Source organism: Lepisma saccharinum, chromosome 11 (genome assembly GCF_977018435.1).
Source record: "Lepisma saccharinum chromosome 11, izLepSacc3.1, whole genome shotgun sequence".
Taxonomy (NCBI): Eukaryota; Metazoa; Arthropoda; class Insecta; order Zygentoma; family Lepismatidae; genus Lepisma; species Lepisma saccharinum.
The window spans coordinates 6628112-6655831 of NC_139239.1; the positions used below are offsets into that span (position 1 = coordinate 6628112).

Here is a 27720-nt window from a genome sequence, read left to right on the forward strand (position 1 = left end):
CTCTCTCTCTCTCTCTCTCTCTCTCTCTCCTCTCTCTCTCTCTCCTCTCTCTCTCTCTCTCTCTCTCTCTCTTTGTTCTACATGAAAACCGTTATCACATATGATAACTGTTCATATTTACCCGCATGTTTTAGTGTTTGTTGAACCTACAAATTGAGAACAGCAAAACGAATTCACTCTATGTTCGTAAGTTTTGTGTAGTTTCCACGATTGTGAGCTGCAGGCCTCTGTTTTAAAGATTGGATCCTCTGAGCGAATATTAGCTATACAGTCACTGTGTTCTTATCCAAAGGCCATTGCAATCTGCCAAGGACTCCAGTACCATCGGTTCGTTTGTAAAGGTGCGGGTACTAAGGTAGAACATACATCAAACTACTAAAATTGTAATGTTGTCATTCTCTCTCTCTCTCTCTCTCTCTCTCTCTCTCTCTCTCTCTCTCTCTCTCTCTCTCTCTCTCTTTGTTCTACATGAAAACCGTTATCACATATGATAACTGTTCATATTTACCCGCATGTTTTAGTGTTTGTTGAACCTACAAATTGAGAACAGCAAAACGAATTCACTCTATGTTCGTAAGTTTTGTGTAGTTTCACGATTGTGAGCTGCAGGCCTCTGTTTTAAAGACTTGGATCCTCTGAGCGAATATTAGCTAATACAGTCACTGTGTTCTTATCCAAAGGCATTGCAATCTGCCAAGGACTTCCAGTACCATCGGTTCGTTTGTAAAAGGTGCGGGTACTAAGGTAGAACATACATCAAACTACTTAAATTGTAATGTTGTCATTCTCTCTCTCTCTCTCTCTCTCTCTCTCTCTCTCTCTCTCTCTCTTCTCTCTCTCTCTCTCTCTCCTCTCTCTCTCTTTGTTCTACATGAAAACCGTTATCACATATGATAACTGTTCATATTTACCCGCATGTTTTAGTGTTTGTTGAACCTACAAATTGAGAACAGCAAAACGAATTCACTCTATGTTCGTAAGTTTTGTGTAGTTTCACGATTGTGAGCTGCAGGCCTCTGTTTTAAAGACTTGGATCCCTGAGCGAATATTAGCTAATACAGTCACTGTGTTCTTATCCAAAGGCCATTGCAATCTGCCAAGGACTTCCAGTACCATCGGTTCGTTTGTAAAAGGTGGGGGGTACTAAGGTAGAACATACATCAAACTACTAAAATTGTAATGTTGTCATTCTCTCTCTCCTCTCTCTCTCTCTCTCTCTCTCTCTCTCTCTCTCTCTCTCTCTCTCTCTCTCTCTCTCTCTCTCTCTCTCTCTCTCTCTCTTTGTTCTACATGAAAACCGTTATCACATATGATAACTGTTCATATTTACCCGCATGTTTTAGTGTTTGTTGAACCTACAAATGAGAACAGCAAAACGAATTCACTCTATGTTCGTAAGTTTGTGTAGTTTCACGATTGTGAGCTGCAGGCCTCTGTTTTAAAGACTTGGATCCTCTGAGCGAATATTAGCTAATACAGTCACTGTGTTCTTATCCAAAGGCCATTGCAATCTGCCAAGGACTTCCAGTACCATCGGTTCGTTGTAAAGGTGCGGGTACTAAGGTAGAACATACATCAAACTACTAAAATTGTAATGTTGTCATTCTCTCTCTCTCTCTCTCTCTCTCTCTCTCTCTCTCTCTCTCTCTCTCTCTCTCTCTCTCTTTGTTCTACATGAAAACCGTTATCACATATGATAACTGTTCATATTTACCCGCATGTTTTAGTGTTTGTTGAACCTACAAATTGAGAACAGCAAAACGAATTCACTCTATGTTCGTAAGTTTTGTGTAGTTTCACGATTGTGAGCTGCAGACCTCTGTTTTAAAGACTTGGATCCTCTGAGCGAAATATTAGCTAATACAGTCACTGTGTTCTTATCCAAAGGCCATTGCAATCTGCCAAGGACTTCCAGTACCATCGGTTCGTTTGTAAAAGGTGCGGGTACTAAGGTAGAACATACATCAAACTACTAAAATTGTAATGTTGTCATTCTCTCTCTCTCTCTCTCTCTCTCTCTCTCTCTCTCTCCTCTCTCTCTCTCTCTCTCTCTCTCTCTCTCTTTGTTCTACATGAAAACCGTTATCACATATGATAACTGTTCATATTTACCCGCATGTTTTAGTGTTTGTTGAACCTACAAATTGAGAACAGCAAAACGAATTCACTCTATGTTCGTAAGTTTTGTGTAGTTTCACGATTGTGAGCTGCAGGCCTCTGTTTTAAAGACTTGGATCCTCTGAGCGAATATTAGCTAATACAGTCACTGTGTTCTTATCCAAAGGCCATTGCATTCTGCCAAGGACTTCCAGTACCATCGGTTCGTTTGTAAAAGGTGCGGGTACTAAGGTAGAACATACATCAAACTACTAAAATTGTAATGTTGTCATTCTCTCTCTCTCTCTCTCTCTCTCTCTCTCTCTTCTCTCTCTCTCTCTCTCTCTCTCTCTCTCTCTCTCTCTCTCTCTCTCTCTCTCTCTTTGTTCTACATGAAAACCGTTATCACATATGATAACTGTTCATATTTACCCGCATGTTTTAGTGTTTGTTGAACCTACAAATTGAGAACAGCAAAACGAATTCACTCTATGTTCGTAAGTTTTGTGTAGTTTCACGATTGTGAGCTGCAGGCCTCTGTTTTAAAGACTTGGATCCTCTGAGCGAATATTAGCTAATACAGTCACTGTGTTCTTATCCAAAGGCCATTGCAATCTGCCAAGGACTTCCAGTACCATCGGTTCGTTTGTAAAAGGTGCGGGTACTAAGGTAGACATACATCAAACTACTAAAATTGTAATGTTGTCATTCTCTCTCTCTCTCTCTCTCTCTCTCTCCTCTCTCTCTCTCTCTCTCTCTCTCTCTCTCTCTCTCTCTTTGTTTCTACATGAAAACCGTTATCACATATGATAACTGTTCATATTTACCCGCATGTTTTAGTGTTTGTTGAACCTACAAATTGAGAACAGCAAAACGAATTCACTCTATGTTCGTAAGTTTTGTGTAGTTTCACGATTGTGAGCTGCAGGCCTCTGTTTTAAAGACTTGGATCCTCTGAGCGAATATTAGCTAATACAGTCACTGTGTTCTTATCCAAAGGCCATTGCAATCTGCCAAGGACTTCCAGTACCATCGGTTCGTTTGTAAAAGGTGCGGGTACTAAGGTAGAACATACATCAAACTACTAAAATTGTAATGTTGTCATTCTCTCTCTCTCTCTCTCCTCTCTCTCTCTCTCTCTCTCTCTCTCTCTCTCTCTCTCTCTCTCTCTCTCTCTCTCTCTCTCTCTTTGTTCTACATGAAAACCGTTATCACATATGATAACTGTTCATATTTACCCGCAAGTTTTAGTGTTTGTTGAACCTACAAATTGAGAACAGCAAAACGAATTCACTCTATGGTTCGTAAGTTTTGTGTAGTTTCACGATTGTGAGCTGCAGGCCTCTGTTTTAAAGACTTGGATCCTCTGAGCGAATATTAGCTAATACAGTCACTGTGTTCTTATCCAAAGGCCATTGCAATCTGCCAAGGACTTCCAGTACCATCGGTTCGTTTGTAAAAGGTGCGGGTACTAAGGTAGAACATACATCAAACTACTAAAATTGTAATGTTGTCATTCTCTCTCTCTCTCTCTCTCTCTCTCTCTCTCTCTCTCTCTCTCTCTCTCTCTCTCTCTCTCTCTCTCTCTCTCTTTGTTCTACATGAAAACCGTTATCACATATGATAACTGTTCATATTTACCCGCATGTTTTAGTGTTTGTTGAACCTACAAATTGAGAACAGCAAAACGATTCACTCTATGTTCGTAAGTTTTGTGTAGTTTCACGATTGTGAGCTGTCAGGCCTCTGTTTTAAAGACTTGGATCCTCTGAGCGAATATTAGCTAATACAGTCACTGTGTTCTTATCCAAAGGCCATTGCAATCTGCCAAGGACTTCCAGTACCATCGGTTCGTTTGTAAAAGGTGCGGGTACTAAGGTAGAACATACATCAAACTACTAAAATTGTAATGTTGTCATTCTCTCTCTCTCTCTCTCTCTCTCTCTCTCTCTCCTCTCTCTCTCTCTCTCTCTCTCTCTCTCTCTTTTGTTCTACATGAAAACCGTTATCACATATGATAACTGTTCATATTTACCCGCATGTTTTAGTGTTTGTTGAACCTACAAATTGGAACAGCAAAACGAATTCACTCTATGTTCGTAAGTTTTGTGTAGTTTCACGATTGTGAGCTGCAGGCCTCTGTTTTAAAGACTTGGATCCTCTGAGCGAATATTAGCTAATACAGTCACTGTGTTCTTATCCAAAGGCCATTGCAATCTGCCAAGGACTTCCAGTACCATCGGTTCGTTTGTAAAAGGTGCGGGTACTAAGGTAGAACATACATCAAACTACTAAAATTGTAATGTTGTCATTCTCTCTCTCTCTCTCTCTCTCTCTCTCTCTCTCTCTCTCTCTCTCTCTCTCTCTCTCTCTCTTTGTTCTACATGAAAACCGTTATCACATATGATAACTGTTCATATTTACCCGCATGTTTTAGTGTTTGTTGAACCTACAAATTGAGAACAGCAAAACGAATTCACTCTATGTTCGTAAGTTTTGTGTAGTTTCACGATTGTGAGCTGCAGGCCTCTGTTTTAAAGACTTGGATCCTCTGAGCGAATATTAGCTAATACAGTCACTGTGTTCTTATCCAAAGGCCATTGCAATCTGCCAAGGACTTCCAGTACCATCGGTTCGTTTGTAAAAGGTGCGGGTACTAAGGTAGAACATACATCAAACTACTAAAATTGTAATGTTGTCATTCTCTCTCTCTCTCTCTCTCTCTCTCTCTCTCTCTCTCTCTCTCTCTCTCTCTCTCTCTCTTTGTTCTACATGAAAACCGTTATCACATATGATAACTGTTCATATTTACCCGCATGTTTTAGTGTTTGTTGAACCTACAAATTGAGAACAGCAAAACGAATTCACTCTATGTTCGTAAGTTTTGTGTAGTTTCACGATTGTGAGCTGCAGGCCTCTGTTTTAAAGACTTGGATCCTCTGAGCGAATATTAGCTAATACAGTCACTGTGTTCTTATCCAAAGGCCATTGCAATCTGCCAAGGACTTCCAGTACCATCGGTTCGTTTGTAAAAGGTGCGGGTACTAAGGTAGAACATACATCAAACTACTAAAATTGTAATGTTGTCATTCTCTCTCTCTCTCTCTCTCTCTCTCTCTCTCTCTCTCTCTCTCTCTCTCTCTCTCTCCTCTCTCTCTCTCTCTCTCTCTCTCTCTCTCTTTGTTCTACATGAAAACCGTTATCACATATGATAACTGTTCATATTTACCCGCATGTTTTAGTGTTTGTTGAACCTACAAATTGAGAACAGCAAAACGAATTCACTCTATGTTCGTAAGTTTTGTGTAGTTTCACGATTGTGAGCTGCAGGCCTCTGTTTTAAAGACTTGGATCCTCTGAGCGAATATTAGCTAATACAGTCACTGTGTTCTTATCCAAAGGCCATTGCAATCTGCCAAGGACTTCCAGTACCATCGGTTCGTTTGTAAAAGGTGCGGGTACTAAGGTAGAACATACATCAAACTACTAAAATTGTAATGTTGTCATTCTCTCTCTCTCTCTCTCTCTCTCTCTCTCTCTCTCTCTCTCTCTCTCTCTCTCTCTCTCTCTCTCTCTCTCTTCTCTCTCTCTCTCTCTCTTTGTTCTACATGAAAACCGTTATCACATATGATAACTGTTCATATTTACCCGCATGTTTTAGTGTTTGTTGAACCTACAAATTGAGAACAGCAAAACGAATTCACTCTATGTTCGTAAGTTTTGTGTAGTTTCACGATTGTGAGCTGCAGGCCTCTGTTTTAAAGACTTGGATCCTCTGAGCGAATATTAGCTAATACAGTCACTGTGTTCTTATCCAAAGGCCATTGCAATCTGCCAAGGACTTCCAGTACCATCGGTTCGTTTGTAAAAGGTGCGGGTACTAAGGTAGAACATACATCAAACTACTAAAATTGTAATGTTGTCATTCTCTCTCTCTCTCTCTCTCTCTCTCTCTCTCTCTCTCTCTCTCTCTCTCTCTCTCTCTCTCTCTCTTTGTTCTACATGAAAACCGTTATCACATATGATAACTGTTCATATTTACCCGCATGTTTTAGTGTTTGTTGAACCTACAAATTGAGAACAGCAAAACGAATTCACTCTATTTCGTAAGTTTTGTGTAGTTTCACGATTGTGAGCTGCAGGCCTCTGTTTTAAAGACTTGGATCCTCTGAGCGAATATTAGCTAATACAGTCACTGTGTTCTTATCCAAAGGCCATTGCAATCTGCCAAGACTTCCAGTACCATCGGTTCGTTTGTAAAAGGTGCGGGTACTAAGGTAGAACATACATCAAACTACTAAAATTGTAATGTGTCATTCTCTCTCTCTCTCTCTCTCTCTCTCTCTCTCTCTCTCTCTCTCTCTCTCTCTCTCTCTCTTTGTTCTACATGAAAACCGTTATCACATATGATAACTGTTCATATTTACCCGCATGTTTTAGTGTTTGTTGAACCTACAAATTGAGAACAGCAAAACGAATTCACTCTATGTTCGTAAGTTTTGTGTAGTTTCACGATTGTGAGCTGCAGGCCTCTGTTTTAAAGACTTGGATCCTCTGAGCGAATATTAGCTAATACAGTCACTGTGTTCTTATCCAAAGGCCATTGCAATCTGCCAAGGACTCCAGTACCATCGGTTCGTTTGTAAAAGGTGCGGGTACTAAGGTAGAACATACATCAAACTACTAAAATTGTAATGTTGTCATTCTCTCTCTCTCTCTCTCTCTCTCTCTCTCTCTCTCTCTCTCTCTCTCTCTCTCTCTCTCTTTGTTCTACATGAAAACCGTTATCACATATGATAACTGTTCATATTTACCCGCATGTTTTAGTGTTTGTTGAACCTACAAATTGAGAACAGCAAAACGAATTCACTCTATGTTCGTAAGTTTTGTGTAGTTTCACGATTGTGAGCTGCAGGCCTCTGTTTTAAAGACTTGGATCCTCTGAGCGAATATTAGCTAATACAGTCACTGTGTTTCTTATCCAAAGGCCATTGCAATCTGCCAAGGACTTCCAGTACCATCGGTTCGTTTGTAAAAGGTGCGGGTACTAAGGTAGAACATACATCAAACTACTAAAATTGTAATGTTGTCATTCTCTCTCTCTCTCTCTCTCTCTCTCTCTCTCTCTCTCTCTCTCTCTCTCTCTCTCTCTCTCTCTCTCTCTCTCTCTCTCTCTCTCTTTGTTCTACAATGAAAACCGTTATCACATATGATAACTGTTCATATTTACCCGCATGTTTTAGTGTTTGTTGAACCTACAAATTGAGAACAGCAAAACGAATTCACTCTATGTTCGTATGTTTTGTGTAGTTTCACGATTGTGAGCTGCAGGCCTCTGTTTTAAAGACTTGGATCCTCTGAGCGAATATTAGCTAATACAGTCACTGTGTTCTTATCCAAAGGCCATTGCAATCTGCCAAGGACTTCCAGTACCATCGGTTCGTTTGTAAAAGGTGCGGGTACTAAGGTAGAACATACATCAAACTACTAAAATTGTAATGTTGTCATTCTCTCTCTCTCTCTCTCTCTCTCTCTCTCTCTCTCTCTCTCTCTCTCTCTCTCTCTCTCTCTCTCTCTCTCTCTCTCTCTCTCTCTCTCTCTCTCTCTCTCTTTGTTCTACATGAAAACCGTTATCACATATGATAACTGTTCATATTTACCCGCATGTTTTAGTGTTTGTTGAACCTACAAATTGAGAACAGCAAAACGAATTCACTCTATGTTCGTAAGTTTTGTGTAGTTTCACGATTGTGAGCTGCAGGCCTCTGTTTTAAAGACTTGGATCCTCTGAGCGAATATTAGCTAATACAGTCACTGTGTTCTTATCCAAAGGCCATTGCAATCTGCCAAGGACTTCCAGTACCATCGGTTCGTTTGTAAAAGGTGCGGGTACTAAGGTAGAACATACATCAAACTACTAAAATTGTAATGTTGTCATTCTCTCTCTCTCTCTCTCTCTCTCTCTCTCTCTCTCTCTCTCTCTCTCTCTCTCTCTCTCTCTCTCTCTCTCTCTCTCTCTCTCTCTCTCTCTCTCTCTCTCTCTCTCTCTCTCTCTCTCTCAGCCACAAACGTTTCCAAACATTATCACCAGTTCTGCAAGTCTAATTCACTTACACAGTAAGAAAGTTAGTGATGGTTTACAATAGGAAAAATATACGAAGTATTTCGTCAAAAACCAATACAAACAGGGAAAGTTTAAAAACTATTGTTTTTATATCTACATATTTTGTAATTCTGAACATCAAAGAAATGAATTTATCGTTACTTCAAGGTATAAGCAGAGATGTTTAAGCCTACATTATGCTTAGATGGGTTAATGAGTACTGAGACTACAGTTTAAGGTGTGATCCGAACCACCGTGCAATTGAATCCGGGACCCTTGATTACAAGACGCATCGTTAGTTAATGCGCTAGTTAGTTAATAATCAGGGAGACCCCCAAACATAAGTGTATCCAGGATTTTTTTTTAAGGGAAGGGGTGAACTCTTGAAAAACATATTGAATGTAAATATAAGTCGGAAAATGGCTGAGTGGTCAGCGCAGCGAGTTACGTCGCCAGATATGCAGGGTTCGAATCTCTGTTGTTAAGACATGGATGTTCGTCTTTGTCCGCAATGAGAGAACAGAGAAATTAGTAAAAATTGACAAGTTTGAGAAGCTGAGAAAAAGTGTATAACAGGGGATACTACCGCTTAGGAATATTCCTTTTAAAAAAATGGTTAGCACAGCTCGCTACGGTCCCGGGTACGAATCCCGGCCTGGCCATGTGTTTTCTTTGTAAATGTCCCCTTCATTAGTTTCGTCATTCATCTTCATCTTCGCGATTAGCCAAAAGTGGCAGAAATGTGTCGAAATCAGTCAATCAAATCAGAAAATGGATAAAGTTAATTATAGTGTCGTATTTTGATCAACAAAATGAAAACCAAAAAGGGGGGGGGGCTGTTTTGTTTAACCCTCCTTTCGATTCGCCGCGGCCTCCTCGGCATGGTAATCGGAAACTCAAGACAGGGGATGGTGCCTGCGTGTTGAGATTGATACTTGTGTTATAAATAATTCAAAGGTAAAAGCATCCATCTTACAAATTACTTGTTTTTATTTAATAATCTTAGCAAGCAATTGCGATAACCTGGCTTCATGTTCTTTCGTTACAGAGATCTACGCAGGAGATACGCTTCGGTCCCATGTCCATAGCACAGCAGCCGACAGTCAAAGTAAGTACCTCCACTACTTGGTCTCTTTTCCTCCGGTTCTTAAGGCGATTATACGGATTTCTGCATGCACATGCAAATGAGTTACCCGAGACTTCCGTTCGTTACTCGCGGCCAATCCTCCGGGCGCCTCGCAGCGGTAGGTAAATGGAAAGCGAACCGAGAGATTTTGGGGGATTTGGTGCTAGCCACTGTAGACAAGCGGAAGGGCTGTAGAAAATTATACAACGAGGAAATTTGGAAATTGACTGTTGATGCTCAAATATGTAAGATTGAAGCCCTAGTAATGAACGAAGGAATTAGGATGGAAACTTTATCGACAAAGGTTTATTCTTTGCAGAGAAATATAATAAGTATAATACAGAGCATTCCCTGACATTCGCTACGAGACTCGGGCGGCAAGCGGCCCAGCATCAGCTCTTGTCTTTCCCGGTGAGCAGGTCCGAGACAGTCGCTTATATTAAACCTCGTAAAAAAAAGTTTAGAGTAACAGGGTCAGTTCTGAGTAAAAGTGGAAAGAAGAATGGGGAAATAAAGTATACAAAGACAATCCGCACACTATCCGTGAGTTAAAAGAGAGTAGTGTACGAAAAATCGGGAGAATTACAGTAGACGAACTTGCACGTGTAAATGCCAATTTCCTTCGGAGATGCCAGGAATGTGTTGCAGCAGAGGGACATCATTTTCAACACCTTCTGTAGTCAAGGTTAGTACATAATATGAAAACTGTAATTTTAATAGCCGAATCTAGCGACTGTCGCTGACCCGTTCACCGGGAAAGACAAGCGCTGATGCCGGGCAGCTTACCTCCGAGTCTCGTAGCGAATGTCAGGGAATGCTCTGTATAATACTCTCCTACTTAACATAACAAAACCTGGAATAGTCAAGCAAAATTTGATATTTTGGTACATTCACGGATGCGTTTAGATTGTAACTTCCTCATTTACTTCCAATGGGAAAATTGCAATTATAACATTGAGTTTTTTTGTTGTTTTTTTAACCTGTTGAACTGTAAAAGCAGAGGTAGGAAAACTTTTATAATTTTTATTATCCAAGTTTATAAAAGTAGAGCCGCTGTTGTCTAGTCGGCAGGACGTCTGACTTCCACGCGGGAGACCGGAGTTCGATTCCCGGTGTGAGAATTTTTCCAGTATTGTTCCCACATAAAGCAGCTCAGGGGCTCACACAGCCTCAAATCAATGGGTACCTGAGGGCAACCCTCGGAGGTAAAAGCGGCCGTAGTGTGGTGCTGGGCACATCGCCTCCTGGTCGAGATCGAGAATGTTTGGAGGCCTACCTCCACATCCCCTAAATGTGCCTTCAAGGCACGGTGCTTTATGCACGGGGAACTTTACCTTACCAAATTATTAGGCCCTATTCCCAACTTTTATCTGATTTGTACAAGAAAATCTTGATATAGAAATAAACAGTGGTACATACCTCCAGTTATGTTGGAAAACGAACAGGATGTAACCTTGCTCACAAGGAAAATTTTACATATGAGAAGTATGATATGTTTAAGGATTAAGTAATGAGCTACCTTTCTGTAAAATTCAGCGGCGCTCTTTTGTTTTCTCTCATTAGCTATCCAAATTTTATAAAGACTTCGAATTACACCTCGATAGCTCTCGACACTTTTCTAAAACCACTTATTCACAATGACTTCTTAAATTCAAAACTTCACTTCTTCTTCTTCTCTCTTCCGTTGCCCTCTAATGTACATCTTTCGTAGAAACTCTCCGAAACAAATTGACACTTGATACTCGAAACTACTCGCTTAATCACATCCCGTATTTTCAACTTCGCACACACCTTTGAAGTTCCTTTTGAGCCAAATATCCCTCTCGCTGTCGATGGAGCGATTTAGCAGGCCTAAATTCTGATAGAAACTCTCTTGTTCTTCGCTGTCAATGCGCGCGAACTTCCTTACGAAAAAACCTCTTCCAACAACTACAACTTCTCCCGCAACAAATTGTAATTTTGACAATCAAATTACGTTGTTTATTGACGATTCTTACTGAAAAGAAGTAATGCTCACATCTTTTATCCGTCGGGGGGGAAGGTATAAGTCCATTTTTTTCATCCAAAATAAGTTTTGTCCATTTTCTGGGTCACTGAAATGGTCTGCAGAATTAGCTCATCTCTAACATAACATAACCTAACATAACCAAACTTAACCTAACATTGTTTTTTTTTCCTTCTGTAAAATCACCGTTTATACTTGTAGCGTTTTCCCTGCCCATTACAGATATAGTAATTTGCTCACAACCTCAGTGCAGACAGTAAATCATTATTTTCAATTTAATGACTCAAAATTCTTACATTACTATTTAAACAGTCAGTCACACGAGAAAGAGTTATTAATTGTATATTATTAACTGTAAATTTCAAGTACTTAAGAAAACATTACATCGGTTAAATGTGTGCAAATTCATTAACATAGAAATATACCAGTATCGACTATGACCGATCAGTGAGATCCATTCTTAAAAGTACATCTGGTGGTGCCATCTTTTGTCGAACTTGGCAAGAAAAGTTCCCAGCCAGATATTCAAGATAATTAAGTATTTTTTATTATTATTTCGGCGTCATCATGACGTGCATTAAGAAATTTCATCGAAATGAAGGAGCAAGGATAACCAATTGACATTGGCTATTCTGTCAGTGATAACATAACTGCAACTGCTGGTATCTCTGACGTCACAGATAACATTGACATGTAATTAAATGATGGACTACGTTGTTTGCATTTCGCTATATTGTACAGTCTAGATCAAGAGTTGGTCGTACTTACACTGTAAATGTTTTCCGTAACTTTACGATGATGAACCGTAAAATTTACAATATTCTACCGTTTAATTTAGCAGTTTGCCTATAAATTTACAAAAAATGGGACGCAACCGTTTATTGAAGTGAGAATACTTTATCTTGCTTAAAGATTGTTAACGATTATAAATTACAGTTCCGTACATCTTAGATATATGTTTAAAAACTGAATCATTAATGTGACAGTCATTTTTTTACAGTGTAGGCAACGAATATACAGGATGTCCCATAAATCTGGACCCTTAGGAGAAAAACACGGAGAATTTATTAGTTTTTTTCAAAAATGTCTGCCACTGTATCGCATACACAGTTGAAAACGAAATCTCCCCTCCTGCAAGACTGTACGAATCACAGTCACAGAAATTTGCTGACACAACTGCACAGTGACTTCTTTAAGATGGAGAATGCTCTGTATTTTAACCTTGCTTACAGATAAGCCCACAAATAAAAATCGAGAGGGGTGAGATTTGGGTTCCTTGGAGGCCACTTCATTCATCCTCGACATCCAGTCTAATGTGCGGGGAACTACACACTCTTGTCAGCACAGAATACGGAGTGGTACCATCTTGATAAAAAAAAATTAAGGCCCATAATTCTAGAGCACCCTGTATTTATTTATTTATTATTTATTACATCTTGTTTATCATGGCGAAGTTAAGGCTTTGTAGCCTTTTCTACCACTTAACCATGTTTACATCGAAATTCCAGTGTACGAAAATTAGAAAACAATTTAGACCATATATAAAAATGGAAATAATGAAGACAAAAATGAAAATATGAAATTACAAAGAAAAAATACATACAGGAAGTAAAGTGTAACCTATACTTACGAGCATAGAACATGATACACACGTTCACATATTCATGACAGTAATTTGGATATTACCTAGGTACGTTGAATAATGATTTCAGTGCTTATCTGCACTTAATTTGATCTTAGCGTATAAGCTTGCACTAATGTGCTATTTGTGCCCAGTAAAAAGTGTTTTAATTGTATCTCAAAGACATATGCTGAAGATGCGTTTACAGTGTGCCTACCAGTCAAGTTGTGATTAAGTTTTGTTCACTTCGTTTCTTAGGAATTACATTGAAGTTTCGTAAAAATATTAAAGTATACACAGAAAACTAAATGCATCATATCGATTGATGGACCAGAATGCATCGATTGATGCATTAAAGTGTGTTTTATGGCTTCTTCAAAGAATCAGATTCACATTTGATGCATTTCGGTGCATTTTTCTATGTCGTGTAAGAAACACCAAAGTGCATCATTTGATTCAAGTGAGGATTTATTTCAGTCGAGATGCACTTCAATGCATCAGTTGATGTTCCTTGATGCACTTTAACGTTTAGTCTGAGCTACAGAGTTTATGTAGCTCAGACGAAGTGCATCATCGAAAAATATGCATTCTGGTGCATCAAAACGCATCAACTGACGCATTGAAGTGCATCTCGACTGTAATAAGTCTTCACTTGAATCAAATTATGCACTTTGGTGTTTCTTTCACGACATACAAAAATGCACCCAAATGCATCAAATGTGAATCTGATTCTTTGAAGAAGCCATAAAACATACTGTAGTGCATCAATCGATGCATTCTGGTGCATCAGTCGATATGATGCATTTAGTTCTCTGAGTGTGGCCATTCCCCATCCAGGATGAAGTCTGAAACATTAATTTTTACACGCATTAATAACACAGGGCCGCAATTAAATTCAATTTAATGTTGTTTTCTTTAAAGGTGAACTTTATTATTTGTGGCATGCTGGTCACGAATATGAAATTCGTTTTTCTCTATCACGCAAGGTTTTCTTACAAATCAAATTTCAAAATTTGGGCTTTGTCCAATATTGCATACTGTTTTATTAAAATTTTTCTTTTCTTCAATCAGAATAAGTAGCTTATCACACTATACGCATCAACATGTTTATTTTAAAATGAATGTAGGCAGACACAAAGGACCCATGTAATATAGAAAATGACATATAGCAGTATATAATATACACACTAGAAAATCATTACACAATACATATTTTTCAGTTCTGTTTAACACGCTTTCTCCTGTAAGCTTTCCTAACTTTCTTGTGATTTTCTTCTGGCGTTTCTCTGTACAATGCCAAACAGTAGCCAGCCATCATGCTAACACTCCAATGTCCTTGATACCTTTTCTACATATCCCTCATGTCCTGATGGAACCGTTCGCCTTGTTCCTCACTTAATTCACCGAGATTTTGTGGAAAATTATCAAGGTGTGAATACAAAATATGTAATTTGAGATTCATGTTACAACCCAGCTCTTGAAATTTAAGTTACATATTCTCAATAACTTCTCTGTAATCAGGACTTTTGTGGTTCCCCAAGAAGTTCAACACTACACTTTTAAGTGGTATCCAAGCATCTCTTTCAGCTACAGTCATTTTTTCCTCGAAGTCCTTATCATTCATTAATTTCCTAATGTCTGGTCCAACAAAAACACCTTCTTTCACTTTCCGTAAGACAGGGATGGAAATTTGTTGCATATGAACTGGAAACAGTCCTTCCTTGTTAAGTACCTTCACAGATTGTTGATATGAAGAGGGGGAAGTACAACTTCCTTAGAACTGACTAAATGTTGTTGTACGATGTTCTTTGAACCCGGGTTCAAGGTTTTCCGTATTGGTCATTCTTTTCTTTCCCAGTGGTAATTTCGTGCCCTACTATCCCACTCACAGATGTAACATGGCAGTTTCGTATATGCACATTGTAGTCCAAGTAAAATGCTCAAAACTTTAAGATCACCACACACCAACTAACCATGGTCCTCATATTTAATTTTATTAAGAACAAGTTGCATATTGCTGTAGGTTTCTTTTAGTGACACAGAATGAGCAATAGAAACTGAGGGGAACTTATTTCCATTATATAACAGAAAAATTTTAAACTTGCTTTATTCGAGTCAATGAATAGCCTCCAATCAGTTGAAAGACGAGGAAAATTTAACTTCAGCAAACCGGACACATCACAACAAAACACGAGACAATCTTGTTTCGAGAAATAAGGCACAAACACTTTTTCTCGGTGTCTGTACCAGGAAAATGTTGTTCCACAAGCCAGCAAGTTCTTTTCATTAAGTCTGGAACCAAGAAGCTCAGCTGAGTCTTCAGATAAATTTAGGTCTGTAACTAAATATACTAAAATTACATAAATTACAATAGAACCTAAGACTTGTATGTTTGTTAAATGTTTTATGTCTATATACTACATTCATCTGTGCAATATTTCAATAAATGTTATCACAAAAATATTGTATAATGAACGTCATTAATGGGTAATATACCTGTTGCGTTCAATTTCTGAAATAAATAAATAAATAAATCATTGAGTTCACTTTGAGTGAACGGTATAGGGTCACGAGATCCGTGAGGGGGTCATAAATGTCATATTCCATTTTACTTCCTTCCACTGAATCACTTAGTGAACCAGGATCACTTGATGGAGGTGTTGGTACAGGCAAGTCTGGACCGTGCAACACAGGTCTCATTGCAGAGGGAATATTGGGATACACTATCCTCTTCTTGTTTCTAATATTTCTACCTACAATTTCACAGGAACAGAAGTAACAATCATTGCTGTGATCCTGAGGCTCCCTCCACACCATGGGTATTGCAAATGGCAGAGATGGCCGGCCGCTTTCCCGTGCTCCAGTTTCGTAAAGATTCCACACATGATCTACATACCTTGTGTGGGGCCCACGATTTATCTTGATCTCCTAGTTTCATTTTAAAGTATGCGTAATATGCTCTTCTTACAAAATCTGTAATTTCCTGTCTCTGTACCCGGGGAACAAATTCACCGCAGATGTAGTAAAACACATCTGGGCTATTCAGACAACCACGAGATGCCATGGCCACACCACAGTAATGTACCACACTGAACAACCAAATGTTAATGTAGATCAACGTATCATGGAAGCAAATTAGGACTTCGGACAGTTACATATAAAATTAATTTCAAATGATATAGCAATGTTTTACATATTGTTATTTTTAGCATTTAGGCAAGAAACATATTAATTAATTTAAATAAAAGAAAACTTCTCTGTGTTTAAAGCTTATTCGTCTTTATTACTTGTTGAATAATTTTGAAACGTACCAGTGGCATCTAGCGACAATCACTTCAATTGCACTGAAATGTGCATACCACAACCATATATAAATCGTGAATTGTAAAACATTCTTGCGTGATGTGAGAAAACTAATCCCAGGTTCAGCATCAGCATACATGTATAACACCCAAAATTATAAAAACAACAGCACCCATGCGGCCCTGTGTAATTAAAGCAAGTCTAAATCTCTTGTTCAAGTACACCTTCAGTTCTCATCTTAACCGATGTTGTGGTAAGGGTTTTTCATTGAATAAAAATATCTATTTTCTAAATTTTGCAACTATACCTACGTAGGAGGCGATTAAATAAATGTTAAGAAAAAGGAAAGAAAATGTCAACAATTTTGGATTTTTTATTTTGGTAGACACCCTGCTTTAATATGATGAGGATTTGTAGTCTGCAGCATATTACTCACGGCACGTTACAGTCATTTATCGTAGATTGCTTGAATTTCGATTTAAAAGGTTTTCTAGGTTTTCTAAATCTCGTTTGATTAGGTAATACCATGATCTGAGAAATGTTGGGTTTTTCCTTCTTGGAAAATAGGTTGAAGAGCGCTTGAAGTCTTTAGGAAAAAGAAAGTGCTTTACTCGAAGACAAGCAAGGAAGAGAAGCAAATTTCATCCAGAGGCAACGGAAGTCTTCCAAATTGGTTATCGATTGGAAGACATGCTTCAGGCGTGGGCCGAGGTGCTGATGGAGATTAAGGGAGGATTTTGTAAATATTGAAAATTTCTTTAAATTCGTGGAGACAGTTTTTACGGAGGTTTTGTGTCCACAGTCTGCAGGAAAGGGGTTGTGCAGTTCGTGAATAATTCATTTGCCCGACCGAGGAAGGTTCATTGTATTGCTTCGGAGTACTCGACTTAAGACTCGTGCTTTTCGGAGCGTGGAGGTGGAGGACATTAAGAGGAGCTCGGAGTGGGTCTTAAGATGAAGGGTGAAGAAAAGTCCAGCTGCGAGTGATGAATAAACAGACGGATGGAAGAGCTTGCGCCGTTTCTGTCGCAGTTCATGCTTTTCGACAGATTGTGGTTCTTATACACTGCAACAGATTTGTAGTGTCACCTTGAAGGAGGTTCATATATTCCTCCCTTCTGCAACCAGCGTTGCCACATGAAGGGAAATTTCCCTTTTATGGGAGGGAAGGGAAATTAGATGAAGAATATCACACTCTTTATCCATTTCTCTCATCAAATCTTCATTTTTCTATTCCCATGTCTATATTCTTCTATCTCTATTTCCTTCTATTTCTCTTGTAATACCATGAACTTTCCTTAAAGACTGCCACGCGGGAGGTTGAGTTCGATTCCCGAGGTGGGTGATCTGAGGTCGGAATTTCCCCTGCCTTGTCCCCACATAAAGCGGCTCTGGGGTTCACCCATCTTCAAATCAATTGGTACCTGTGGGAGGCCCGTATCCAGGCAGGGGCCGCTCAGCCCCCTCCTGGAACTGCCGTCAGTCCCCTGACATTGCCATCATATCCGGTAAAACTATTTTGTATAATTTATTTGCACTGAAGAGTAGACAGGTCACAACTTTAAGGATAAATCCACAGAACATGAACAGCAACTATTACATTCGCTCATCTTGTTTATGAGTTGAAGTCTAAGGATCTGCATGTATTTAGAAGATTCTCTCTCGCGCGCTCACACACACACACACACACACACACACACACACACACACACACACACACACACACACACACACACACACACACACACACACACACACACACACTTTCTTTCCGTCTTTCTTTTTCTCCGCCTTTTTTCTTGTTTCTCACTTTCTTTTTTTTGTTAATCCGCTTATATATGTTCTTTATTACGTGTTTCCCTATCTCTTTCTCTCAAGTTTTATGTGGGGTGTGTAAGAGATGCGGACACCCAAATGCCAACTTCTCTTCCGGGGCTCTCCGATAGCGTAGTGGTAATGTCGTCGCTTTGTAATCAAGATGTCTAGGGTTCAATACCAGGCGGAGGCACATAATGGTTCGATCACACTTTAAACTGTAGGTCCAGTCCCGATTAGCCTTCTGTGCATAAAGTGGACTTAAAACTCCTGTCAAACCAAAGCAGCCCATCTCTCTTCCGCGTTCTTCACCATGTGCTGCATTGTTGCTGGTTAACAGGCTTTGTCGTCTGGACTCGTAGCCAATGCAATACTCTCTGCAGCTTGTATTGTGTCCTGTCATTGCCCTTTGATCAAGTTATTCATTCTCATCGTTACGATTAAGCCAAAAGTGGCTGAAGAGCGATGTAAACAAAATCAAATATATATTTTCATATTTCTTTCTTGCTTTCTGTCATTCTGTGCTTGAATCGTCTAGCGAATCAGAAAATTTATTTGGGTAGCTAGGAGGTGCTTAGATTATTTAATGGTGGGTGTTAGCCCCTCTGGCCCCCGCTATAGTGATATCCGAACCACTATGAGCCTGCACCGGGTATCGAGCCCGGCCTATGATATAAAGTAGTAGTAGTAAAGGCTATAATGAACAATCAAAACACATGGGATTTACATAAATTGAAACACAGAAATACTATGAGTTGGCTTTGGAAAGAGAATATTCTACTGCGCAAGAAGCTACAAAATTCAATTTCCAGAAGGTTTGCTTATCACATTGTTCACAAAAGCTGGTAAATTTTTCCAATGCACTTCTACAGACTAGTAGGGATTTTTCCTAGGGTAACAAAGGACAATTGGAAGGAGAAAATTGGAAGATTATGCGTCATATTTCGTCAATTTGGCATTCGTATTACTTCTAAGGTGATGCTCCAATCGGCTGATCGCCTCTCCCTTTCAGAGGGAACCTTGGGAAAATCGCCTTAGCGGGAGATTCGATTCTCGCATGAGACCCTTCCGAGAGTGCTCTGGGGATTCTGCCTGGCATGTAAGAAGGAATAGCATGCTTTTTTTCTCGTACTTGGTTCCCTTAATGCAGGCTGTCTGCCTCAATCTCGCGATATTGCTTTCTCTGCCTCTTCTCCTTGGCCTTCTCTTTCTTTATTTCCCCCCCTCTCTCTCTCTCTCTCTCTCTCTCTCTCTCTCGTACTTATTGTCTGTCTCTCACACACATTCTCTCTTTTGCACTGTTCTCTCTCTCTTCTTATTCCCCTCTTTCATACCCGTCTCTCGCACTCTTGCTTTCCCTCTTTTTCATACTTCCTCTCTCTCTCTCACTTTCATTCTTTAACACTTCCTATCTTTTTCCTTCTTTATCATCTTCTCTCTTTTCCTTCTTTATCACCTTCTCTCTCTCTGTCCTTCTTTAACACTTCCTCTCTCTCTCTTTTTAACACTTCCTCTCTCTCTCTCTCTTTTTAACACTTCCCCCCTCTCTCTCTCTCACTGTCCTTCTTTAACACTTCCTCTCTCTTTCTCCTTTTTTAACATTTCATCTCCCTCTCTCTGTCCTTCTTTAACACGTCATATCTCTCTCTCTCTCTCTCTCCCTACTTATTTTACATTTCCACCTTCTCTTTCCTTCTTTAACATTTCCTCTTTCTCTCTCTCATAACACTGTCTCTTCCACGCCTCTTGTTACTCTCTCTCTCTCTCTCTCTCTCTCTCTCTCTCTCTCACACACACACACATTTCTTGTCTTTCTCTCTTTTTGTTCATCAGTTCTCCTTCCTTACTCTCTTTTTATCACTTGTTTTCCATACCATTATTCGGTCTCTTGTTTCCTGTGTGTCTCATATTTCATATTCTCTTCCTCTCTCTATCTTCGTTCTCTAGATCACCATTTCGCTTCTTCTCCCTTCTTCTATTGATCTTCTCTCTTTTTCACCTTCTTGTTTCTTTCGTTTTCCCTATATTTATATTTTGTTGCATCTCTCTTCCTTGTTTCTGTTTCTCACACTCGTTCTTTCTCTCTCCTTCTCTACTTGTCAATCCTTCTCTGGCATTACGAAAAAATATATAAATTAAAACACTTTTTAGACCTAGTTATAGGCACTATTTTTTCTCCAATCCTCTTCATTGCGATTGTAAAGATTCGTAGCAAATTGTAGCTTAATCCTTTTTGTTGTTGTTTTTGTTGTAAATCTACTTTCTGCACACATAGCCTAATCGAGACTCACCTACAGTTTAAAGTGCCGAACCACTATGTGCCTTCACCGAGTATCGAACCCAGATCCCATGGTTACAAGGATACGATGTTACCACTACGCCACCGGAGAAGCGAGTTGTTTTGCATTTTTACAATAGGCCTATCAATAACTGTTATATTTATCATTGCCATCTAATGCTTATTTCAATAATTTGTTTATAACCTGAATAGAATAGTGTATATAAATGCGTGTCTGCTATTTTTGTAGCATAGGTTTTCTGTCCACATATATTCTATTTGACTCTGAAAACCGCCAGTTTTGGAGGATGTGAAGGTTGTGTTGGCAAGGTAACCTCAAAGGCAAAGATCCTCTTCGTTTTCTTGTGGGCGAGCCATATTTCCAAGTTCCTTGATTCGCAAGGAAAAACATTTCTTCGTTCTCGTTATATTCTGGAACGTCAGAAGATGGTGATCATTATCGACTTCTTTGGATATTATTTTTCTCTCCTTTGCTCGTTTCCAACTGACTTTATTCAGAAACTCAAAGGAGTCCAAGCCTGTTTGTCGGGGCATGTAGAGTTTTCCGAATTTCTCTTCGCGAGAAATCTCCTATTTCAACAGCACGTATGGTCTTCGTTTTCGCAGTGTTTCCAAACCGGATGCGCATAAAATAGCTAAGTTTCACCTCATCTAAAAATTACTTGCGAGGAGCTAGATTTTGTAAAGCACGATAAACTTCCTCCTGCGTAATTTTAAGTATCAAGGGAGAGGGGGCAGTTAACTTGGAATTGACGAAAATTTATTCTTAGCTTCCAAAGTCTAGATCGAGCCAGTATTATCCTCTGCAGGGTTGCGTGTGTGTTGTCGTGTGTTTTGTCCTTATGCGTGCTGAGTGCCCCTATACAGCATCAGTTTTTAATTCACCTAAGAATATTTTAGTCCTCAGACACGTGTTTATTTTAGTTGTGGTAAGGGCTGGGCCCCCGTATAATGTGACTGATGCAAAATAGCCAATTTGCTGAAGTAAAGTGCTCCCCTGTGCTTTGCACCACGCCATGAAGGCGTATAGGAGGTGTGAAGTTAGGACCCCAACACTTTCTTGATCACGGTCGAAGGTGGAGGTGATGTAATCAGCACCACGCCCCTGGCCGCCGCCGCCAAAGTGCTGACGCACCAGGATGTGAAATCCCGGGGGGACAGGGAGGAATTCCTCCCCCCCCCTACCAACGATCTATACCTGAAATTTCCCCCCACCAAACTCTTCCAGGGGGGTGAGTTTTTGTTCTAAAAACAAACATAAACAATTTGTTCGGGATTCGAATATATATGACTGGAATAATATCAAAACATACAAAAAGAACGAACAACAAAGAGACTCTTCTCTAAGGACACTGAACCCAGCAATCCCCAGAACACAGAAATTAGACCGACTTGTTATTTCTTCTCCGCGAAGTATATATGTAAATAGCCTATATTAATAAAACATGTGAATTTTATGCAGGAAACTATTATCTTCTTAACGTCTCTTAATTTTTGTTCCCCCCTTAGGCAAATAATTGTTCATAGCATCAGTAGTACATTAAAATCTTCAATTTGCAATACACTTTGAATGAAGGACAGTTAATATAATATATTGTATATTTTGTAATATAATTTGATTATTTAATAATTGACACATTTATTGACATATATATATATATATATATATATATATATATATATATATATATATATATATATAATGAGCCTATATATATAGTCTCTGTCTGTATGTGTGTGTGTGTCTGTCTGCTCCTCCCCCCCCCTCCACCAACCTGCGGAGATTTCGCAGCCTGTGACGCACCCACCAATTTTCAATTCAATCAATCAATCAAACTAGCCATATCTGGCTCCAAAAGAGCTAAATTGGCAACAGTGCTCTGGAGCTTGCGTCTGTGTCTCGCACTTGACCAGGTATCTGATCCTTTCTGTGGCACGTCCTTCGAAATGCTTGCTGGAATGCCTCTCTTTGAACGTCGATTCCTTTAATTATGGAAAGTTAAACTGGGAAAAAATGTTGAACGATAAAATATATGTAACGTAAGGACATAAAAAGATATGAGAGCTATAGGACCTTCCTTCACTGATGTTTTGTTCTTTGTGTTCGCTTCTGCCGAAGCTACAAAGTCGGCTTTTGAAGAGGAATTTAAGAGAAAGATATATTTGCCAGAAAGGCTTGTTGGTTCAGCAATATTCTTTATCGAATGAGTGATAACTTATCTTTTCAATTTTTTACAATGCATGTGTGAGGAAATCCCTAGGATTTATTTTTTATATATATATATATATATATATATATATATATATATATATGGCTTGCTTCACAGTAATCACTGAGTCTGGGCCTGTGTCCCTTAGCTGGTATTCTCAAAAATGAATTTTCATATGTTGGTAGATACATACTTGTTCACCTTTTAGCGCCTCTACGAGTGAGCATAAACACTTTGATATGATGCACGTCTAGCAACCGCTGGTTAACTACTAACCTGAAAATTACAATCTGAAGAATGATCTTGATATTCGGCCAAACCAGATTGTGGTAATCTCTGCCTATATATTGTAGAATTGACAACCAATAAATATTATATATATATTGTAGAATTTGTGGAGCGGAAGGACATGTTGCATGTGCACCGCCTAAAGTAATAATAAAACCATTCCCCCTCTCCGAAACGAAATCCTGTAACCCCAAAAATGTACTGAAAAGAGAAAAAGTCCAGAAAAGAAGAAATAAAATTTGGAAAGCGAGAAGAAGACGCGATAGAGTGGGGGGTCATTATCCATTTATATGTCTCGCAACAAGGGACCAAATTGTTCAAAGGACAGTCACGGTTGTCGTCTTTGTCTGAGAAGCCTTTGCAGGAAGCGGGGAGAAAATGGCATTAATTATAGAGATCCCTGACGAAAGCTTCGTCGGAAGGTGCTTTACGTCTTGGAAGTCCGCCGGCGTTTTGTCTCCCCTGGGACCCTCGAAATGTCATCGCCTTCGAAGGGTGAACGATTTTGGCCGTTCCGAATCCACCCTTCCATTGTTTCCATTGTTACGCAATAGGTGGCTGGTGCGATAACTGGCGGATGATGTCACCAATTAGTACGATTGTTGGTACGATTGTTCGCGGTGCCTTTGAAGATTAATTGATGCTTTGATAGGGAGAGGAACCAGGGCGAACTCGCGAACTAAAATGGACAATCATTCGTTTCTCCTCTCGCTTCCAATTTGCTTATACGCGATTGACCGCGTTGTCATATTTATAACTTCTCTTCCTTGCTTCGTTGTGAAAAACTTGAACAACATTACACGCGGTGTACGGTTTTTCTCTTCATGATGATACAAGGACTTGCCAAAAACTAAAAGTGACGACCATGTATTGAAGAATGCAGCACATTTTGGCAACGCAGGGGCGTCATTACATGTAAGCAGCTGATTGCATCACCCACGCTCTCTCCGCTCGCTTCCGGTTGAAAATTGCGTCACAAAGTTTTTTCTAACGTAAAGGCGCTTTGGTTTTTAGATTTTAGTTGTAAGTGCCATCTTCGTCTTCACACTATCTTAATCAAATTGCCTTTATTACTAATGAGTAGATCCCGGAAGTTTGGCAAAATGCCTTTTTTTTCCTGCTGCAATTATTGATAATTTTTTCTTGATATAATTTTTTATGTTGTTTCTAATGTTTTAGAAGCTTTTTAATTTTGCCTATTTTTAATGGTAATGCCGTTTTTGCCATTTTCAATTAAATTTTACAATATATATTTTTTTTTAAAAAAAATGTGTATAACTTTTTTCTTTCAAAAACGTTATTGATTATAGATATTTTCTACTGTTACGGCGGCCGATCCTCATGCTGTCAAGGGAAGTGGGGAGCGGGGAAGCGACCAATCCAGCGCGATAAGAAACGCAGCAGCCTGTAGCACGAGGTACACGTAGTACTTCCTCCCGCCGCGTCGTAACTCTCGGCGCCACCGCTGCTGTCTGGTTGGTCTGCGCCGTAATCCCCGCTCCCTACTTCCCTTGCCAGAACTAGGATCGGCCGTCGTAACACCAGAAAGGACCTATAGCATATTATGGAGTTGCCAGAGCCATTAGAAAGCTGAAAAATAAGGGGTTGAAACTCTTGTAGCATCTATGAAAGTTTTCGAGAAAAGGTTAACTAACTGTTGCCGAAAAGTTCAAATGTGCAATGAGTGCAAATGTGGACTTGGAAAAAATTTAAAACAATTTATGATATTCTTGAACGTGGAAATTCTTTTCTTGACGATATGAATCCGGTTACATGTATGCTCCAGTTACTTCCTTCGAAGTGTAGAGATCATTTTCTGTAATAAAGAAGCAGACGGTTATCTTGAACAACGAAAAACTTGTTTAAAAATAATAGTTATATACAATGAAGACAACAAAGGAAAGTAAAAATTGTAATTGAGATTATGGATATAAGCGACTTCCAATTTGCCATTTTTTTTTTGTTTATTGTGCCTATTTTTTGCTTTTTTGCCACATTATAAATGCTTTTTTCCTACCTATTTTAACCAAAGTAAATGCCTAAACTTTCTGGCTCTACTACAGTAATAAAGTCACACAAATGACTTCAATTTGCTAGCACAAAATTAGAAAAGTTGAGGCAGAGCTCTGCTCATAATGGAGATGAAGTGATCGGCACCACTCTCCGGCCGACTTTATCCCTCAGGGTTGCCAGTACGTTGGGAGGAGTTTCATTATGAGGAACATTAACCGGGGAGGAGATGTCCCCTGAGATCACTCAGCCCTGGAATCGAACTCGGACCTCCCGGGTTCAGGACCGCCACGGCTCGTACATTCAGTAACACAGCTAGCGAAAGTGCGTGAAGTAGCATAGAGTAGTAATATTTTGTCTCGTTTTTTTTTTTTTTGTAAAGGTTCGTTTGTTAATTATTCTTTAGTTATCAAGTTCAGGGTGGTGCTGACTTCCTGGGAACGACCCTTCTGACGTCACGGAACAAACGAGTTAATCGTGTACCTTCCCATAAACATAGTTGTTTGTAATCAGGGGTTTCGAGTTCTTGTCCCCGGTTAGGGCTTATTTCAGTGCTTACGATCCAACTAGAAGTGATAACTCAGACGACGATTGTCAGAGAAGTGTAATTAAAAAGACAAATGATGTCTTGTGGCCGACATTCGTGACGGAGTGGTTAGCACAGTGCGCTACGACGCCAGAAATCCCGAGTTCAAATCCCTGCCTGGGTGTTTTTCGTGAGTGTCCCTTCATCAATTTCATCAAATCACAGGGACGTAGCTAGGTTGATCAGTTTGGGGGGGCCCAAACGTAAGATTTTTTTCTATCAAACTATTATAAATTAACAAACTATTTATACACCATATAGGCCTATATTGTATACATACATTATATATGTATGTTTGTATATATATATATATATAGTCTTGGAAAGAAAAGGAGCAAGGGCCTCCTCTGTGTCGCATGGTAGCATCGTCGCCTTGTAATCAAGGGGTTCCGGGTTCGATACCCGGTGGATAGTAGTTCGGATCCCACTTTACACTGTAGAACCAGTCCCGATTAGCATTACTGTGTATAAAGTGGACATAAAACACCAACTCAATCAATCAATAAATTGGAAAGGAAGATCATTTTCTTCTGTAGCCGCCAACAGTCTACGGATATACTCTCGCGAAATCCACAGCCATTAATCGGGAAACTAAATGCAGAATGAACTCATTAGCTTAATGGCTGATACACCAAGAACAATGTTATTAGTCTTTAGATTTGTAAATTTGCTGGAAAAAATTGAGAAGTAGATAAGACCCTTTTCCGTGGTTTTAGATATAAAGTGCTGGGAACAGGTTTACAAGTATTGGCAATAATGCAAATATGAAATGTGTGCGTAATGAGTTCAAGCTAGGCATCTCATGTATACAGTTCATACCGGAATACAATCCGGTATCTCTTAGTTCAAGGAGACCGCGTTGAGCACTATTCTATAGGGCGGGCTCGAGTAGTGTTGCCCACGAGACGAGACTTTGGCCTGTCTCGTCTCGTGGAGCCTCGTGGAAATGCTGTCTCGTCTCGAAAATATTCGTTTGTCTTATGACACATGGTCAATCTCGTCTCGTCTCGAATTTTTAAAAGCCTGTCCCGTCTCGTCCCGTGGGCAACACTAGGCCCGAGTCTTCTATGGCATCTGATTTTTCACTTGGGAAATGATGACGATAAGAAATTATATGCACACGTCTAATTTCTGAAAATTATTCTTATTTGTGTGTGAAAAACTGAATATATGATGGCACTGGATAAAACAAAGTTCCCACACGCTCAAATGATTACTCTCTCGTCTTTGGTTCGCCAGGTTCAACAACATGCCCGGGTTCGATTCCCGATGGAGGCACATATTTTTTCGGATCTCACTTTAACTGTAGGTCCAGTCCTGATTAACCTTACCATGTATAAAGTGGACTTAAAACACCACTTCAATTAAACAATCAATCGAAAGGTTCAAGGTTTGATCCCTGGTGGTCAGGCCGGTAGCCAGAATTTGATTTCGGAAGGGGCTTACCCTTTATCGGCAGCCACCATCTAAAGACGAAAAGGTTGGGGGAGGAGTAAATGCGCTGAAGATGAATTTCTTGGTATATTGCAATTTACCATATACAAGATGTTTAATCCGATTAATGAAGTAAATTTAATTACTACTACACATTATTAAAATCAGATATTTGTAGGATTTCGGGAAAGGACTGCAGCTCCCGAGCCCCTTCTCTGGGTATGCGCCTGCTTGTATTAGTTCCAAAATTTCTGTGCTATTCCAACATCGTGAGGACAATTTGGGAAGTACTTGAAAGCGATACGGAAGCAAATTCTGCTCTCGAAACTATGAGACTCGATGTGATGACCACGCGCAACCGAATAAAAGAACTCTTCGCAGGCCTTGTCCCTCAATATTAATTTTACTGACTAATTGTAAGTTTTCCTCGGCCTCCCTGATGACGCAGTGGTAACGTCGCCGCCTTCTAATCAAGGGGTCCCGGGTTCGATACCCGGTGGAGGCACATAGTGGTTCGGATCACCGATTAGCCTTACTGTGCATACAGTGGACTTAAAACACGGACTCGATAATTGGAAGGTTTTAGAAGAACTGAACATGGCTTTTTGTGCATCGTACAACTTTGCTTCTTTTCATCCTACTTCTACAGTTTTTCTTCCTAAGAATTCCACTGAGTATAACACGCTACGAAACTAGAGGTCCAAGGTTCGGCATTCCTTGGGCTCTTCATTCATCCTCATCGTCGCATTTAACCCTAGAGGTAGAAAAGCGGCGTAATATAGAAATATATAAATGATTGATTTGGTTTATTTTACTTCGCTTT

General features: G+C 39.6%; 1 protein-coding gene across 5 annotated transcripts in view; it reads left to right on the forward strand.

The window, feature by feature from the left end:
- Positions 1-27720, forward strand: part of Pde8 (phosphodiesterase 8) — a 406334-nt gene that overhangs the window by 224643 nt on the left and 153971 nt on the right. For all 5 annotated transcript variants that reach the window (XM_083130652.1, XM_083130655.1, XM_083130651.1 and 2 more), the window contains one exon: positions 9249-9308. In XM_083130652.1, coding sequence (XP_082986778.1) covers positions 9249-9308 — 60 coding nt within the window. The remainder of the gene's footprint in view (positions 1-9248; positions 9309-27720) is intronic.